Source organism: Andrena cerasifolii, chromosome 5 (genome assembly GCF_050908995.1).
Source record: "Andrena cerasifolii isolate SP2316 chromosome 5, iyAndCera1_principal, whole genome shotgun sequence".
Lineage (NCBI taxonomy): Eukaryota > Metazoa > Arthropoda > Insecta > Hymenoptera > Andrenidae > Andrena > Andrena cerasifolii.
In genome coordinates this window covers 17,359,441-17,377,002 of record NC_135122.1, presented here as the reverse complement: position 1 = coordinate 17,377,002, position 17,562 = coordinate 17,359,441, and the positions used below count along the sequence as shown (strand labels likewise).

Below are 17,562 nucleotides of genomic sequence, written 5' to 3'. Positions count from 1 at the left end.
CAACACATGTGTCACATGGCTAAGAATAAATCGTTGGTGACTAACTTTTCAGCTGATTTAAATATAAAAATAACAATTCACTCGTGGATTTAAATATCCCCCATTTAATAGAATTTCAAACATTAAACAATTCCAAAAAGAGGTTGTACCAGCGAAATATAAAAATTTGTAAAATTCATAAACAATTTCGTTTATTCATGTTTCCATAACTAAGATAACACCCTGCAAAGTCTGATTGCGTGTTTTTAGTAAATGATTGCTCCTGTAGGAAGTTACAGTATAAGATAACTGAAAACGAGTGCGATAAGCAATTGCATTATATTTTCACTGACATCTGGCATACTTGAAACTTGCAGTAGAAATAGACGGGCCTAAATAGGTCTTTTAGGGTTGAGCTGAAAAACAGCGCCATTTGAAATCACTGAACCTCGCCCTTTACACACTATCTGCCCCACTTCGTATTCTTATATTAGTGTGTAACAAAGGTGATTTATATATTTATTATTATGTGCTTTATTATCTCCTTTTCAAAATACAAAGATTTCTTTACATTAATTACTCTTAATCTTATCTGGATTTATTTATCATATTTTTTAACATCATCCAAAAATAAGTCTTGGGTTAAAAAATATCGCATTTTTAAGTCACTGAATCTCTCTCTTTACATAGTATCTCTTCCCAGAGCACTTTGTATTCCTACATCAATGCATAACAAAAACAATTTATTCCTTACTCTCACATTATCACAAATCCATATAAAACCAAAAACAACTATAAACTCTTCTTTTCCCTCAACTTCACCAAAATAGGCACGTGACTACCAAACTAAACCTTACCACCCCCAACTCGACGCCCCAGAAATTTCCATTGAAAAACCCTGTTACTCGAGCCTGCTTCCCCAAAAGCGGCTTCAAGTCCACCAAACTATTACTCCGGTGAAACAACGCCACATTGTTTACGCCGAACGTCACCATCCTGCTATCACCGACGAGGAAGGGGATCGAAATCGGGGGCACCTCCCTTGATGTATCCTTAATCCAGAGCCAGTCGCATCCACCCACGTGCGCCGACGTAGTCAGCTCTGCCGCGGAGATTCGGGTTTCCCGCAGGAAGGAGGAGGAAGCAAAGCATACGGCCGAAGAAGAAGAGGAAGAGAGGAGAGGGCAAAGGCGGCTAATGGTAATGGTAGCAAGCCAGTGTCTCTCGGGCCGCCGTCGAAGCCGGTACATGTTCACCTCGCCTCCCCGTGGTACCACGTGTGCTCGCTTTTTCCTCCGCTCCTTTTCGCGATTTCGGCCCCCCACAGCCGCCTCGATGCTGTAACCTCGATGAATCGGAGGTTCGTCGATCGCTCGGACGAGTTCTCGGTCGGGCAGCTCTTTTTCTCTTCCGCCATGCACCGTCCCTTCGCCATCGCGCGATCCCCTCGGCTTCTTCATTTTTCATTGGTACCCATCGCGCAGATTCTCGAGGATAATCTCTAGTGGCTCATGAATGATCGTCACGGCTGGTTGGTGAGGTCAGAACAGCGAGGCTTCTGATAGATTTTCGGTATCGGTGGAAATCCTGCAGGGGCAAGGGGACGCCAGGTATCAGGGATTCTTAACTGTCTTTCTGAAGTGCTGAGTTAAGAATTACCAAGGTTCGCGACTCGCAGCAGAGACCGGAGGCGGAGACCGCGAAGGATTGACCTGTGGCCATCGGTGATCGCTGGTTTCGGCCAGCACCGAAGCTGCTTTCTCCACTCTTTCCCTGTCGCGAACTACTGCTCCGTTCTGTGTCATGCTAGTGCGAAAAACAGTGCTCGCGGTCTGAATGGGACTAAACTGAACCCAGGAACCAGTTCTGTGAAGTGACTTCGTAGTTCTCCAGGCTACTACAGGGACTGCATAAAACCTACATAAAGCCCTGGAAGAAATCCCAAGACCAAGACCTTTACAACGTACTTCCAGCAGATAAGTTCGACCGCCAGCAGCAGAATCGAGCCGACCTCCACCACTCGCCATCGTGGACCCAAGGTAGCTCGTTGAGGATCCCCCAGGAAATGGTAGCGTGGATGATAGCGCGGAGGAACGAGCCAGTCCATCCTCTGAGCATGGGGTAGAAATGCACCTAGGAAGGTCAATCTGGACCCGGGGCGTCCTGGCCCTCGGAGTAGGGGCCCTGCTTCTGCTGGGATGGAGGATCGGCTTGGCCGGCGACGCGTCGTCTGCCTCCGCGTCGATGCGGATCGGCGAGCGGCGGATCGATCCGAGCACCACGGACAGGAACTATTTCACCGTGGCTGTCGCGTCATCTCCCCGAGGCAGGGACGAGAGAAACAGGGGTCCACCGGGCGGCGAACCGGTAACGGGGTGGCCGCAGCAAAATCCACGCTCGCCAGTGGATTATTCAGCGGGCGATGAAGAAGCGCGGGCCACTGATCGGAATGTCAAGCCTGACGTGGACGGCTGGACGAGTTACTCGGCGGAAAGGTCGCTTCCTATGTCGCGTCCAGGGGGAAATGGACGTTTAGAGGATTATCGTTGGACCAGGGGAGGACAGAGAGGACAGGAGGAGGATTCGAGGTTCGTGGAGGAAGAAGAGACGGCGGTTGGGAGCGAAGCAGGTGGGCGGCGGGAGGATGAAGAGCAGTTTTTGAAGGAAGGCACTCGCGGTGTGGTGAATGGGTCAGGAGTCGGTGAAAGGAGCGACGTAAAAGAGAATTTCTCGCGGCAAGTGAATGGAGAATCGATGAATGAAGTCGAGATGAATCTCAGGCGAGGATACTCTGGCGACGAGGTGGACGATTTGGGGGTCGAGGAAGTAGACGGTGGAAACGATATCGAGGGGAAGGAATTGGCTGAGGAGGAGGTCACAGTGGTTCCTCGCGAACGATATTTTTATTCCATGGGAAACGGTGCAGGGGACTATAGGGATGTAGAAGGCAGTGGGAAGGTGGAGGGTGATTCGTTGCGTGGACACAGTGAATTGGTGGAAATGTATTATTTATTACCTACAACCTCTTCTACTTCCGATCTCGAAGAGTTCAAAAGCAGTTCAAAACTGGGTATATCGAAACCCGATCAGTCGCTCGTCCCCAAGAGAGCAGATAGAGAGAGCAGACGAGGCGAATCGTTATTAAAATCCGTGGAAGCTCCTTCGATGGTAGCAGCCGCCACGGAGCAGCTTAGAATGCAGAAGAGGAGTCCTTTTTTTCGACGAGATGACGGATCACCTCGATCTTCCGCGAAGATGCTGGAAGCGTTCAGAAGCCGCGAAGATCGGCCAGGAGAACGGGATCGCGGGAAGATCCTTGAAAGAGGAAGACGCGAAACGAGATCTGGTGATTGGTTGCCCGGGGCCAGCGATCTTTCTGTGGATTTTCGTGCGGCGGACGCGCAACGGGGCAAAAGTGACGGGGAGATGTTCGACGGATACGAAGTAACGGATCGTGCAGGCGATCGAGATAATGCGAACGTTCGTAAAACAGATTTCGCTGCGCCGTTGTTTCTTCCCAGAAATCGTGCGCCGATTGAAGGAGGAAAGTCGGAGGTGAGAGCTCGCAGCTTCTTGACTGCAACACGAGACTCGAAAACTACAGAGAAGCACGCGCATACAGCAGATGGGGAAGAAGTGAAAATAGGCCCGAGTGATGAGAAATCGACGCTGTTGTTAGACGTCACTGGCTCGCAGCGCGAAAAGCGAATGGATGTTCGTCGAAAGAGGTACACGAATTACTATTCGCCGCAGTCCGTCACCCCCATGGCTTTTGTGCATATACAACCAGCGTATCCGGTACCAGCGCCTCCACCCACGAACCGGAAATGCGTACGGTGCATGGTTGTCTACAAGCCGTGTCCTTCGCCGCCGAGACCGCCGCCCAGGATCGTTCTCCCCACTTACAAGTACCAGGAGCCTGCTTCGAGATGGCATGGACTCAAATATGGTGAGTGATGGAGAACTGAGTGGTGGCTTCTGAGATGCAGTTCTCGTAGGAAGAGTCTTGTGGACTTGTTTCGTTGTTTAGGGGATATTTGGAATATTACTTTCTTCTCTTGTTTAGACCTTTTTAATGGGTCGCCTCAACGACTCAAGGCGCAAGTTATTTCTGAGCTAGAGCGTAGAATACCATAGTGTTATTGTTATCTTTACCTTTGCGATTACTATTATTTTTGCTTTCTCTTTTTCTGAATCTGTGTATATATGTTTTTTGTCCGGTATACAGGCTAACTATAGCTGACTGTCTCTTACTTAGTTATATGCTTCTTTGTATCTAAAGGGTACGTCCCGTTAAATTAATAAATAAATAAATAAATTATTGGGGAATTTAGGTTCGAGGAATACGTGCTGACGTCTTCGAAGAGGCTTTGTGTTAAATTGGAATTAGGGTCTCTGTTTAAAGTTCTGGTAGGGCTAAGTTTCTTGAGGGGATACAAGGTTTATAAGAAGATTCTTATAAAACCCTCCACTTAGTAAATCAAAAGGAAAGAAGAAAATACTTGAGAGTTTGCGCTGAAAATCTCGTGTACCACGTCCCTCGAGGTACTCGGCGACTAGACTTTAATTACGCTTTTTCCAAGCTGCTAGGGGGGCTCGCGAATTTCGCTGGATGCATAAAACGTCGCTGGAGCATCCCTCGACGCTGATTGCAATTTATTGCCGCGCTGTTCGTTCCTAGAAAAAGCACGTCGACGAAACATCGACCGGTTAATGAGCCGCATCCGAAGCTCCTCAACTTCTCTGCGCGGGTCGAAGGTCGAATCTCTGATCGACCTAACACGACAACGTGCTGGTTCTAACTTCCGTTTTCTCGTCTATCGCTGAAAGCGCGGGAAAAAGTCGAACCGTTTGATATATTCGAGAAATCCTGCTCGATCGTGACAGCACTGCTTATAGCCCTGATAACCTCGTGTCTCCGGAATTTGTTCTGCCGAATGAATAGAATATTTTCTCCCGAGATAGCGCTATTGATGAAGATTTCCTTGTTACTGAGAAATCTGTAGGCTGATTATTTTCTGCCACTCGTGATTTGTATTTTATTGAAGTCTTTGGGATCGAACCTCATTTTATCTCAAGTGAAAAGACCTTGTACTTTATCGGTAGAAAATTCAAAATTGTTCTTGAAAGGGGCTTAAAAAAGAAACGACGAAAATATTATTTTTACTTTGTCAGAGTTTATGTGAAGAATGGAGACAATTTTCTCTGTATCGTTCATACTATTTATTGACGTTTAAATTGAGGTGTTTAAATGGGAGGTGTGTATCCTAAATAAATTCCACTTTTTCTGCACAATCATCTTAAAGTTTATAAAAAGTATTGCAGGTACGAAAGCAAGGAGCAAAACAATAGTGTTCAAAGCGTTCTACGTCATTGCCTGTTTGTAATTTTGTGGGCCTTGAGGGATGAAACTTTAACTATTTGGCAGAGGTTAATTTATAATAATACTAGAAGAAAATAAGAAACGTGTGAATGTGTCAGAAATAGAAGTTGCCAGCCACAACAGTGTGATGTGAGAATGCCCTAAGGGTTAATGCAAGTCGAATAAACGGCGAGAGGGAAGGCCTAAGCCAAGGTTGGAAGAAAGTTTCCGTGCAAGGCATTTGCGTAGGCACGCACGCCGATCCATTGAAAAACGACAGAGAAACTAAAAATATCGGCATATCAACGTGCCGGCAGATGTACGCGTGCATTCGTACGCAGAAAAGTGCATGATGCCCGAGCGAAAGTGCGTGATGCGCTCTCGTGTAGCGACGGGTTTAAGAGTGTCGCGAGCAGTATCGGATCCTGATGAAAATACATTTGGCATTCTGCATTAATTGCTCGAGAACAGTTGAAGCTTAATGAACGCATTAAAATTCTATGTAAGGTACTTTGAGAATTCTTAGATTTTCATTTCACATCGCGTAAAGGAAGCCAGGAACTTTGGAATTTTTTCTCTAAGGCATTATTAACTTTTATTGATCCAGTTTGTGTTCCTTTGGAAGTGGATACGTGGGAGCGAGTTCAAGTAAAATTTTAACAGAGACCATTGACAAATATGTTTTGTTAGGCAAAATTTAAGTTAGAGTTCCTGCATCTGAAGTAAAAAGAGTAAACAAACTTTTGAAGTATAATGTAAAATTACTTAGTTTGCTATGTGGTGTTGAACTTAACGCTATCGCTATGTACAAGCGATGAATCAATATTCCCTAAGTGTGCTTGTGCAATCCTTGAAACAAGTGTGTTTCTAAACGTTGCGAATACATACAAGCTGACTTTTGCATTGATGCAGCGTAATCGGAAACAGAGGAAGCGTCTATGGCATAACGATTGATTTACGTAATCTCTGTTTGCCGATGCTTCTGACGTTGATATAAGGCGTTGTAATTGACATAAGAATCTTTCAGAGCACACAAACATAAAAATCTCTATTACGTTACCTGATAAAGTAACAGTACGCTAAAACTTTCATTTATACATAAAAATCATATCTATAGAACTCCCAATATAAAATTCCATTCTTTTCAGAATTTATCATATTTCAATAATACTACAATGTTAGTAATATTAGAAGTTAAAAAGTAACATCTAGGAAGAAATTGTTTGCTCGCTATTCTTTTTAGTAACTTTGACTTCCAGTAATCTAAACAAACATAGATTTTTTGTTTAAATGCCACTTGTCTTCTTCCTAATATCTTCAAGATTGCCTTTGACTCCTGCGCGATCGTTTCGTTATGGTTGCTGAGCAACCATCGCCGTCGTTATTATTAAAAATGTTTTTACGCTGCATCATTACTCGGGCGCAGTTTTTCTGGCCGCGTTGCACGAACACCACCGAAGAATTCCCATTAATTACGTCACGAATGCGGTTAATGACCGGTATCAATCACAAGAACGTACAACATAATCGGGTCGTACGCGATCCAGCATGATCGTGCGTGGAAATGCTCGTCCAGGGTGGCCCCGATGTGGATCTTGCTCCGTCTTTTAATTGACGCCATCTCTATCGGCCAATATCCATTAAGCCTTCCATTTGGATCGCCGCGACGATACCATCGATTGCCATCGAAATTTCTCCATCGATCGGTCGCGCATAATTCTGTGCATGTTCAACCAGAACCGGACAACCTTCTTCGTATTCAAAGTTAGGGGACGTTAAATGGAATCCAATTATTCATGCAATGTAGGTTCCTGAAAGCAGGATTTTTAAATAATACATTGTGGTACAGATCTTAAAACTATTTCAATCGCTGGCAATCATTTTCATGGTGTCTTGTGATATACATATTGAGTCTGTCTTCTTCGCTTGTGGACGTTTTAATTTCGTGGTGCCTCATGGAGGCTGAATAGTTATTTAAATGAATTTATAGAGTTTATTAAGAAGGCACAGTAGAGGATTTGATAATAAAAATATTTCGTCTTCTTCAGTTAGGCAAACTGGTTGAAAAATTTTCTTCTATATAACAGCAGAAGCTTTTATTCGTTGAGCTATGTACAATGGCCCCTGAAATCTCAAATATGTACTACCTATATATCAGAGATGGGCAATATTTTTATTTAAATACAATTTCGAATATCGAATACAGGTTACAAAAATTATTCGTCATTCGTCCCTTAATCCGAGTTAACTTTATTCGACACATGACGAATAATTGTTTTAACATTTATTCGGTACTCGAAATTTTATTTAAATAAAATTAGATAATTATCCATTCTCAAAATTAGTAAAAATATAGATAACAAGTAGGAACTTCAATTTTATAACCTCCCACTCTGCTTTCTAGATCCCCTTCAAAACTGCTTCATTAAAACTCTTCTCTATTACATAGGTAAACCTTTAACTTACTATTTCAATTTATCAATGCAAGACCGTTCAAAGCTACACAACGACTTCGAATCACAAAAGATCTTGTAGAACGTGACGTTATTATTCAAACTAGGAGTTACCCTGAGCTTCTTCCCCGTTGATAACCATAAGCAGAGCCATTTAACCTCGCGTTCGTCGAAAGCCTGACTTCGAGGCACAGTGATTACCGGAGGAATCGATCATTACGCGCGGAACTATGCTCAGAAATCGATAATTGCGGATCGTGCGGTGTCGTCCTAGGTTGGATCACAGGGGCAAGAAGACGAGCTACGAGGCCGTGTGAATTGCGCGTGAAGATCCGTAATCTCGTGCGTGGCCAGGCCGCGCCAAGGGTGGCCGTCCACGTGCACTGGCCTTCGAGGAAGGCCTCATAACGCGCTCTTTATTAGCGCAGTGCGCGCACACCTTTATTAACATTCCGATCGGCGACGATGTAGCCTGTCGATACGAGGATGCACTCATAATCAACCGTGGCCTAGGATTTTGCGCCGCTTGGTTATCGATGGCGATGAGGGGCGAATCCCTGAACGCTGTCGCGGAACGGGTTCCAGTGTTCCCAACGGTACTCCAATTCCTGACGCATTTTAACCCTTTATCCGCATACTTCAAATGAAAATGGATAGCAAATAACGATAAACGAAAGATGTAAGGTATCTAGTTGGTATGCAGGATAGTAGCAGATGTGTATGCATAGGATTGACCAATAAGATTTACCACCTTGGATATCTCCGAAATCATGGAAGAGAAAAATCGCGCGTAAGCTACTGTACCTGCAAAAAAATCTCCCCTTTCGTACCAAACTTTTACTCAACAAAGTTTTCTCTAATTTCCACGGTTCCGGAAATATTCAAAGAGGTAATTCTTATTGATAGTGCTACTTTTTGAAGGTATGTGTATAAGGTGTTCCATAATAAGTGGTGATTCTGTATAAAAAAAAATAAGTTGGCAGTGTGGAATGATATTTATCCCTAGTCGGCTTCGTTTTCGAGACAATCAGTTTTGGAAAAGTATGTCTGCGTTCGACTAAAAATCGGTTCCACCGTAGTGTTCAAGAAAACTCAGAAATAAGATACTAACAAATTTCGCAGACATTTTTCGCAGAGTAATTAAAAAAAGTGGTAACATTTTTGTCCGCTAGTGTACCTTCTATAAGATTAACACCAAAAACCCCATTGCTTCCATCCCTCCTCAGAACACATTCCCCGCGATGAAGCTTCCATCACGGGTCGTCAAACCCGATGACACCGTACGATAAAAGTAATTTACAACGATATTACGGCTCCCCTTGAGCCCTTTACCCCGTCGAGTGTGCCGCCTTTATTTACTCTTATTTCACGCCCGTAACTCACGGCTGGTTTGCTCAAACCTTGCAAGCACGCATGCAGGCTCGGATCAAAGGGCTCTCCTTTCCTTACTTCCTTCCCAGCCGCGTTTCTCGCGCAAGGTGATCCCAACTCGCGGTATTTCATCGGCTCCTCTCCTCCTGTAACCTTTTCAGCGAGGCCGGGGCCGCCCCGCGCAACAGGTACAACGGGACTCTTGTGAAAATGTGATTTACGGCTTGATTAACCAGTCGAGCGGCGGCCACGACGTCTGCGGCACTGTCGTGCTTTCTCCTCGCGCTGGGACACGCAGATTTGTCAGGAGCCTCGGAAACACTCTGTAAAACTCTCCGAGAAACCCGCTTCCGCGACAATCGAGGCCCTGGTTAGCCAAAATTCTCTATGTTTATCAATGTTCTTTTCTTCTTGTCGAAGGCTTTGTGTCGCTTTGACTTTGAGGTCATTAGCAACAAGGGATGTGGTCTGTCCTTGATATCCTTCAGCTTATTTTTATGGCTATTTGTTTATTTGAGGTAGATAGTGTATCAGCTCAGTGAAAAGTTCGTTCGCTCAATGTTACACAGGTGATGTTAAGTGTAAAGAAGTCTTTTTTTAATAAACTTGTACATTTACCAGAAAAGTGGCAGAAGGCCAAGGAAAATACTTTGATTGAAAAACTAATAGTATATGGACAATGTGTTCGTGTGATGCAAGCGCTATTCCAGGGTTGCATTTTCTTTATCGCGTATTATTGCAGCTTATGCATTTGAATGGTACATGATCGAAGTGTTGGTAATGGAAACAGATGTTTTCGTACGGTGGATGATTAGGTGTTACGCTAACACCCGATTAACCCGAGGAAAATGCAATTCGTCATGCTTCCACTGGAACGTCGAATTGAAATTGCTCGACGCATTAGCGATCGATTGAATCGATATTGCCAGCACGTGTCCCATTTCGAGCAGTGACAGGTGTTATTTGTTCCTCTTCGAAATGAGGCATTGAGAGCAAAAACGGACTAACCCAGATTTCTTGCGAAATTGAGTTAGCAGCAATAATGTATTCCAATAGTTGTACTAATAATATAAAATAGGAAAACTTAATTTTTTTCAATGTGGATTAGTCCGTTTTTGCTCTCAATGCCTCAAATAGTCCCTCCAAATAAAAAAGAAGCTGAAATAAAAGCTTGTTCTGAGGTGTGTAACAGGGTCAAACTGGACACCGCATAAAAAATCCAGCCATCGCATCAATTCACCGACTGCTCGAAAGAGGTGCCCAAGAGAGTTGTGGTAGATGGACAGGCGTGTGACGCGAAAATAGCGTGGTCGACCCGAGCTATTTACACAAGAATTACATCAATGTAAAAAGCGTTGCGCGGACGACGTCGACGGGAAGGAAGAGCGTCGGGGAGGACGCAGACAGCGTGCGCGAGACGGGTGGTAAGGGACGACGAGATGCTACGGAGTTCCCTGGACGGCGTGCTCGTTCTCCTGGCGAACGGGATACATACACTGCCCTTCATAAGTACTAGGGCATGCACTCTGTGCGGAGTAATTGCGGGAAACGTTGCAAATTTATCTTATATAAGAGTTCTAAGAAATTTTACTGTATTTGGCATTTTAAATTAAAAGCAGTGAAACATATTCAATCTCTGACGAACATCACATTTTATGGAAATACAGCAAGTGCCCTAATACTTGTGGATGGCAGTGTACACACATACAATGCACCGCGCAAGTCGTAGCAACGATGCAACGCGCCCGCGGCGATGCAACGCAACTCCGTTGCGGCAGCTTTGAGCTGCTCGACGAGGGCAGCGTGCGGGTATACAGGGTGTTTCGTATCTGGCGGCACGAGCAAAAGGGTGGCGATTCTGCGTGAAAAAATGAGTCTACAATATGGAATAAAATTTTATTGTAACTCGCTTCGTTATCGAGAAGATTGACTTTGAATTTGAATTTGGTACGCTAGCAGGCAGGTATAATTTTGGGAAATATGAGGCTGCTGAGATAAGAGGAGCGCTTCTCCATTATTGTACGTTTCACAGTGCCGAGTCGCTTGTCTTTTGGCACGTGTCATATGCTGTTATTAATTACTTTTTAGCTACTCCCACCATCAGTAATTTACTTGAGTTTTGTTTTGAGTTATTATTCTGTGGCATAGAATGTTAATTTGAAGGTGCATATTTCGTTCACGTGTTTCTTCTCGCAAGAAATCCACCGCAATTTACGATCACTGCCAGTGTCTCTATCCTCAATTCTCCATCAATACACCACTGAGGAAGAAACAGAGTCTACGCGACAAGGGGCAAGGACATCCTCGAGCAGAATCAGCGTCGGTAGCGGTCCTCTTCCTCGTGTTATACAACAGCTTCTGCTTCGTAATAACCCGAGATATTCTCGGAATCGTACTCACACCACTGACATTTATAATTATGTAAATCAGGATCGATTAAACGGGAGAAGCCGTGTTCCCCCCGCGTCGCGTTTCTCGTTTTACCTCTTTCGCCGTTCCGTTCCCCTTTTCGTTCCTGAAAGAATGAATGGAGGCACGCGTGTTATTTCGTATCTGGGGCCGCGATCGCGCGGTAAATTTTGCCCGCTAATAGCGTTACTTTAAATTCCCCGTTGAAACTGGACACGTCTTAATACACGTATCTTAATCGCCATGTTTATCCTGCCGTCGCAGCTGATGCACAATGGGCCCGTGCCCCACGTAACACAATGGTCGTGATCCAGGACAGAGAGGGAAGCCTAGTACTCGCCTAACGGTACCTGCATACCTGCAAATCTATTTCTTTTCTTTCTGCCTTCGCGAAGGGCTGATACCTTATCTTCGCGCTATAACGCTTTCCAGTTGGTTGCTTGTTTCCTCTATAGGGACTGGGGCCCAAACTTAGGGCTACGTTGGGTCAGTTCTCTTTTTTCTCCTCTTCTTGTTAATTTTAATGTCCTTGGGTTGATGTAGGGTTCATTTCCTTAGTGATCTGTTTCTTAAGACTTGGAAATACCTAAATTCCACGAACTAGAAATTCCTAAATTCCAAGACCTAGACATTCCTAATTTCCAAGACTTCGATATTCCTAAATTCTAAGATTTGGGAATTTCTAAACTCAAAAATTTTGAAATTCCTACATTTCAAGACTTGAAAATTCCTAAATTTTAAGATTTGGGAATTCCTAAATTCCGAGACTTGAAAATTCCTAAATTGTAAGATTCGGGAATTCCTAAATTCCTAAATTGTAAGATTCGGGAATTCCTAAATTCCTAAATTACAAGATATGGGAATTCCTAAATTCCTAAATTCCAAGACTTGGAAATTCCTAAGTTTCCACATTTGGAATTTATTTTCGGTTCACAATGTGAATCTTACAGGAGGTAAAGAAGAAATTGTTAACGAATATAAATGCTTGGAAGAGGTACTTAATTCGAGGGATTTAGAGGAGTATTATAGAGATTAGAAAATATTCTTTAAGAACCCATCATTACCCCATAAGAGTACCTCGCATGAAAAGGCCCCAGCACCTGGACCCGAAACAAGAGAAGCACCCAGCTCCAAGCACCGCGATCAAGAACGCCAAAACCAGTCGTTCAATCCAACGACCCAACTGCACCCCTCAGCAACGCTGGGTGGAATCCGACTACCATCAGACCGAGTCATTGCAGCGAGTGTTCTGAACCTTTCTTGGCGATCTGCATCCCGGAAAGAGCAAAGATCAGAGAAAACCACACAGTGTCGTTTCCCAGTCAGTAACTCAGGATCCAACACGGTTAGGCCGGTGGAGAAGAGCCTTCCCTTCTTTTCACGAGCTTGGAGATTTCGCGTTCGCAGGCCACGATCCTCAGGCTCGAGCACGTCCACGTTGGATCAGATCGACTGCACGTGTTATTATTCAATAACAGGTGTAACGCCGTCCAGCACTATGGGCCTCTAATCCAGGTGCGTGCGAGGCAAACAAAACGTAGATGTACCACCGGATACCGCGGCTGGGTATTATCTGCATACGTGAGCGTACTAGAGCTTGGTATGTAGTTCGTTTTATGGCGCGTGCACGTGTGTGTACATACAGCGTGACACAAACGCGGAGTCTCTGGAAGATGCTGCGAGGCGGTTGCAGCCACCGGTCTGTCTCAGGAGGAGGCTGCATGGTGGTCAGTTCACCGATATCGCTTAAGTTTTTAATGCAGTTAGCGGACACCATCTACACTGTCGTTCAGGTGTACCAGGGCCCTTACTCTGCGTAGGATAATTGTGGAAATCCTTGCAAATTTATTCAGATACTTTAACAAATTTTACTTTACTTAGTATTTTAAATTAAAAGTAGTCAATCCATACCAAATATCCCAAGGTGTCCTAGTACTTATGAACGACAGTGTATGTTGATATATTAACCCTGGGGTGACCACAGAGGAGTCGGTCCCTGGGTCCGTTTTGACCCATAGCAATTATTGTGCTACTGTACAATTCCATTTTTCGATTTCTACAGTTCTCTATGTAACCATTTAGTAGTAGGATACTGGACGACGTTACGCGTGGGTCCAAAAAGACCCAAACACAGTCATGAATTTCTGACGAAAGTTGGGTAAGATTGTAGGGAAGGGAAGGGAGCAGAGATATAAAGGGGTAGTGAATAGACGCAGGTTGGATAATGCAGAGAAAGAGTGTGACAGAGAGGTATAAAGGCAGAGAGATAAAAGGTAGGAATGATAGGGAGACAGCCAGAAAGGCAAATAAACGCGGGGACAAGTAGAAGGCGATGGGAGGCAGAGACGTCGAGCAGGAAGGTGCACGGAGGTAAATAAGTACAAAGAGAGGAAAGGGAAATAAAGGAAATGATATGGAACAGGAAATGTGGTCACAAAGTATGGAGAAAATTGCGGCTTATGGCACTCTTGTGGAGTGTGTATGCAAACTGTACCGTACTATTCAAATCCGATGCTCTGGAGGACCAATTAGAAAATAAGTTAGAAAAGACGGTAAAGTAATGCAAATGAAATGTAACACGTGCACAAGTGATGTAGGTAATAAGCAAGCTTCATCAGTGATTTGCTTTAATTAAATATAGCCCAAATGTAATCATAGTAAATTGATATACCTAAGACATTAATGACGACAACTGCTTCATCTCAACACCATTATCTCTACCCAATCTAAACGCTTGGAACACAGTGGAGGAATTGCAAAAATTTCTTAACAAATTTTAACCAAGCATCTTAACAAATTTTTCTTCCACGCGATTGTTAGAGCCCACCCTCCTTCCCTTATTCGCAAGCTCTAAATTCATTTCAATCTCTCTATCCCTTCGATTACGACAAAAAGGTTGGACAGCAAAAGTACGAATTAACCGGATAAGTGTCGTATAAATAATCCTGCGCTTGCGTCTGTCGCAGCGTCAAAGATCGCAATATTTCCCAGCGACGAGTGCGCGTAATTAAGTGCGAGCAATTAAACACCGCGCCGTGCAACGCGCCTCGTGCACCACGGCGCATTAAGATATCTTTCCCTCATCTTTTTCCACCTTTCCGTTTCTAAATAATCACGGATAACCGGTGAATGCCGACGGGCGATTAATTACGTCATCAACGATTCCCCGCTGAACGACGAATACTACGATTTACAGCCGATTTACAGGCAAGACATCTTCTTCGAACGTGGATCTCGTATGCCATCTGTGTAAGCACCTGCCGTTTATTAGAGCACTCAATCGTGTTTGCTGCTTACACGAATCTGCTCGAGGGAGATGAATAGTTTTCTGTAACAGTAAAATTGGCGGAGTAGTTCTTGACTGAAACTAGCGAGGGAAGGGAGAAGAATTTATTATACGTGCACTGATGGTTAAATGTTAAAAGTTAAATAATTTTTTTAAGAATTCGTGAGGTATTAAGGTTTAATGAAATAAAGACTGGAAGATTAAAATTAATCTTTTAGAGGTTACCCTGCTATTTTGTAAATTTTTTATATGTTAATATTATTTTATGTGTAATTTAGTATTCTGACAATATTGTTTTTATGTTTCAGGTAAGTCGATGGTGGATAGAGCTGCCCTTCGCGTATGTAAGTAGAAAAGTTATATTTCATGGATGGAAACGTTAGACAAGAACATTTCACGAGGAAGTTGTAGGACTTCTGATAATGTAGGGAGCAGTGAAAGTATTTAACATTGCATTTCAAATGTTACATAAGTGAAACTAATATTTTCCCCTGAAAACAACACTGTAACATCAATTTCTCAATCTCATATCATCTCACTATTAACCTTCTTCCACAAAATAAACGATCAAACTTTAATTTATATCAAAATCTAGCATAATACTAGAATCTTTCATTTCAGTTTCTGCGAAGTGGAAATTGTCACATATTAATTTTCTCTTTCGACATAACAATTTCATCCTCCGAATTATTATACATTTACACTTCATCTGTTATTATAAAAAGATTAAAAATACAGTAATTCTTCCATAAAGTTTGCGACCACGATGAACAAAAAGTCAAAGCCATCAGACATTTCGCATTGAATTTCATTCCCTTACAATTTTTCCTCCCTGCCATTTTGTAAATGAAGTATGTACCCCGAGATTCCATTTGTTTGCACGCCACCCGGTGCATAACTTCGCCGTGTATAAGCTGAACTCGCGATTGTGTTGCGGTATTTAATCCTCGAGATCTATCGAGCAGAGGAGCGAACCTTGACCCTTGACAATGCAAAAGTCAACAAGGAAGTCCCTTTGCCAAAGTAAAAGGAAACACTGGATCCACGGTGGGAAGCAGAGGCAAACCGCAGCCCTCCGTTGATAAACGATGTAACTCTTCCTCGCGCGATGTAATTTCCTTATCAGCTTGTTTTCTGAATTATGAGATAATTATATCTCTCGCTATCCCTAACTGGATACACCAGCGCTCGAGCGTCTACGCATTTTGCGCGTACAAGAGCAATGAACAAGCTTGGTATTAGTTTAATCCCCTCTCAGTAACTCGTTTAATAACGTAGTAATTTCTTCTTAATGGAAAGTTATTCCATCGACGACGAATTTTATCTGCAATTATGTGGGAGGCCTTGATTCAGTTTTATTTATCGTCACACTTTCTTATTTACGCGAATGAAACAGGAATTTAATAAAAACTCTGACATACTATGTTCTCAGAGTTTCGACCTTTTAGGCTTTGTGATGTATTTGCACAAAGAAAGTGAATATTTTACTCAAACGCAATATTTTCCGCAACTGGTATTCGTGATGCCGAGGAGAAATTAATTTAATTAGTCTCAAAGGAATTTGAAAGTCAAATATTTGTTGGTATAAAGTGATTGCTTCACAGATCGATTATAACAAATGCTTACTTATACACTGAATATTATAACCGAATTTTTCTTTAATTGCTCTCGAATTAATACAAACAGTAAATAGTTTTGAGTACAAAAAAAAAATTCAGAAGTAGTATTCAGTATGAATAAACAGTTACTTATTTTAGGTTCCATCTAAATACCAGGATTAATAATCAGCTTAATCGAACGCGTTCTTATTACAATGCTTATGTTTCCTCCAACCAGAAATCTCTTGTATGTTAATCTCAAGTGGCCATCAATTTCGATTTATTCTACTGTACGATCGTTCGAGAGGTAATAACGACGATCGGTGAGCACATATTTTATTGCCGTTCCCGCTGAATCGATAGGAGGTTCTGTTTCTTCAGTGACTGGGAGTGTTACCACCTACGAGCCTCTCTTTGCACCGAAACCACCGATAACAGAGAACGCGTTGCGCGATAACGCGGAACCAGGAACTTCCCACGTATAATTGCTTAAGTTTCACAATCATCTCGGCCAATGACAGTTGTATGTTGTCGGAGAATTGATCAGATATGGCGGATCCGTCGTGTAACAGGAAACAGAAGCAGTCACGTTTCCTCCTGCGCTTATCTGCGTTCAGAATTTTCGTTCAAAACGTTCAGCAAGGATAAAGGAATTGAGTTTAAAATTAGAATCCACGAATGGTTCTGTGGATAAGAGATTCATGTCACTGGGGAACTTCTTTTGCAAACGTGTGTCTATTAAGAGAAAGAAATTAAAGTTTCTTGGAATGTAAGATTCTTTAAAAATTTAGCGATGTTTAAAATTTACTGGGAAATTTCTATAGTTGGAATACCACAGCTTTCATGCAATAGAAAAATTATGACGTTGCTGGGTAAAATGCAGTGATAAGATTAAGGTTCATAAAAATGCTGCTGATATGAAATGAGAAATCTAGGCTATCTGAAAGCTTCTGCAGTAGAGGTATCACGGTTGCAAGACGAAAATATTGGACTTCTTGAAAGGAATTTAAGTTGTTCAAAATAACACTTAAGAATCTTATAGAGACCCAGCAATAAAATAGTTAAAACTTTTTCATACTCTACTTGTTCAGTAGTTAATATTAT

The 17,562-nt window shown here is 42.9% G+C and overlaps 1 protein-coding gene across 3 annotated transcripts in view; it reads left to right on the top strand.

Moving 5' to 3' along the window:
• Wb (wing blister) overlaps positions 1-17,562 on the top strand; it is a 190,548-nt gene that overhangs the window by 133,254 nt on the left and 39,732 nt on the right. Inside the window, exon 1 of one of the 3 annotated variants that reach the window (XM_076811988.1) lies at positions 1,190-3,928. The exons of the other annotated variants lie outside the window; for them this stretch is intronic. Coding sequence (XP_076668103.1) covers positions 2,107-3,928 — 1,822 coding nt within the window. The 5' untranslated portion in view covers positions 1,190-2,106. Of the gene's footprint in view, positions 1-1,189; positions 3,929-17,562 lie in introns of those variants that run through there. 3 annotated transcript variants of the gene reach the window in all.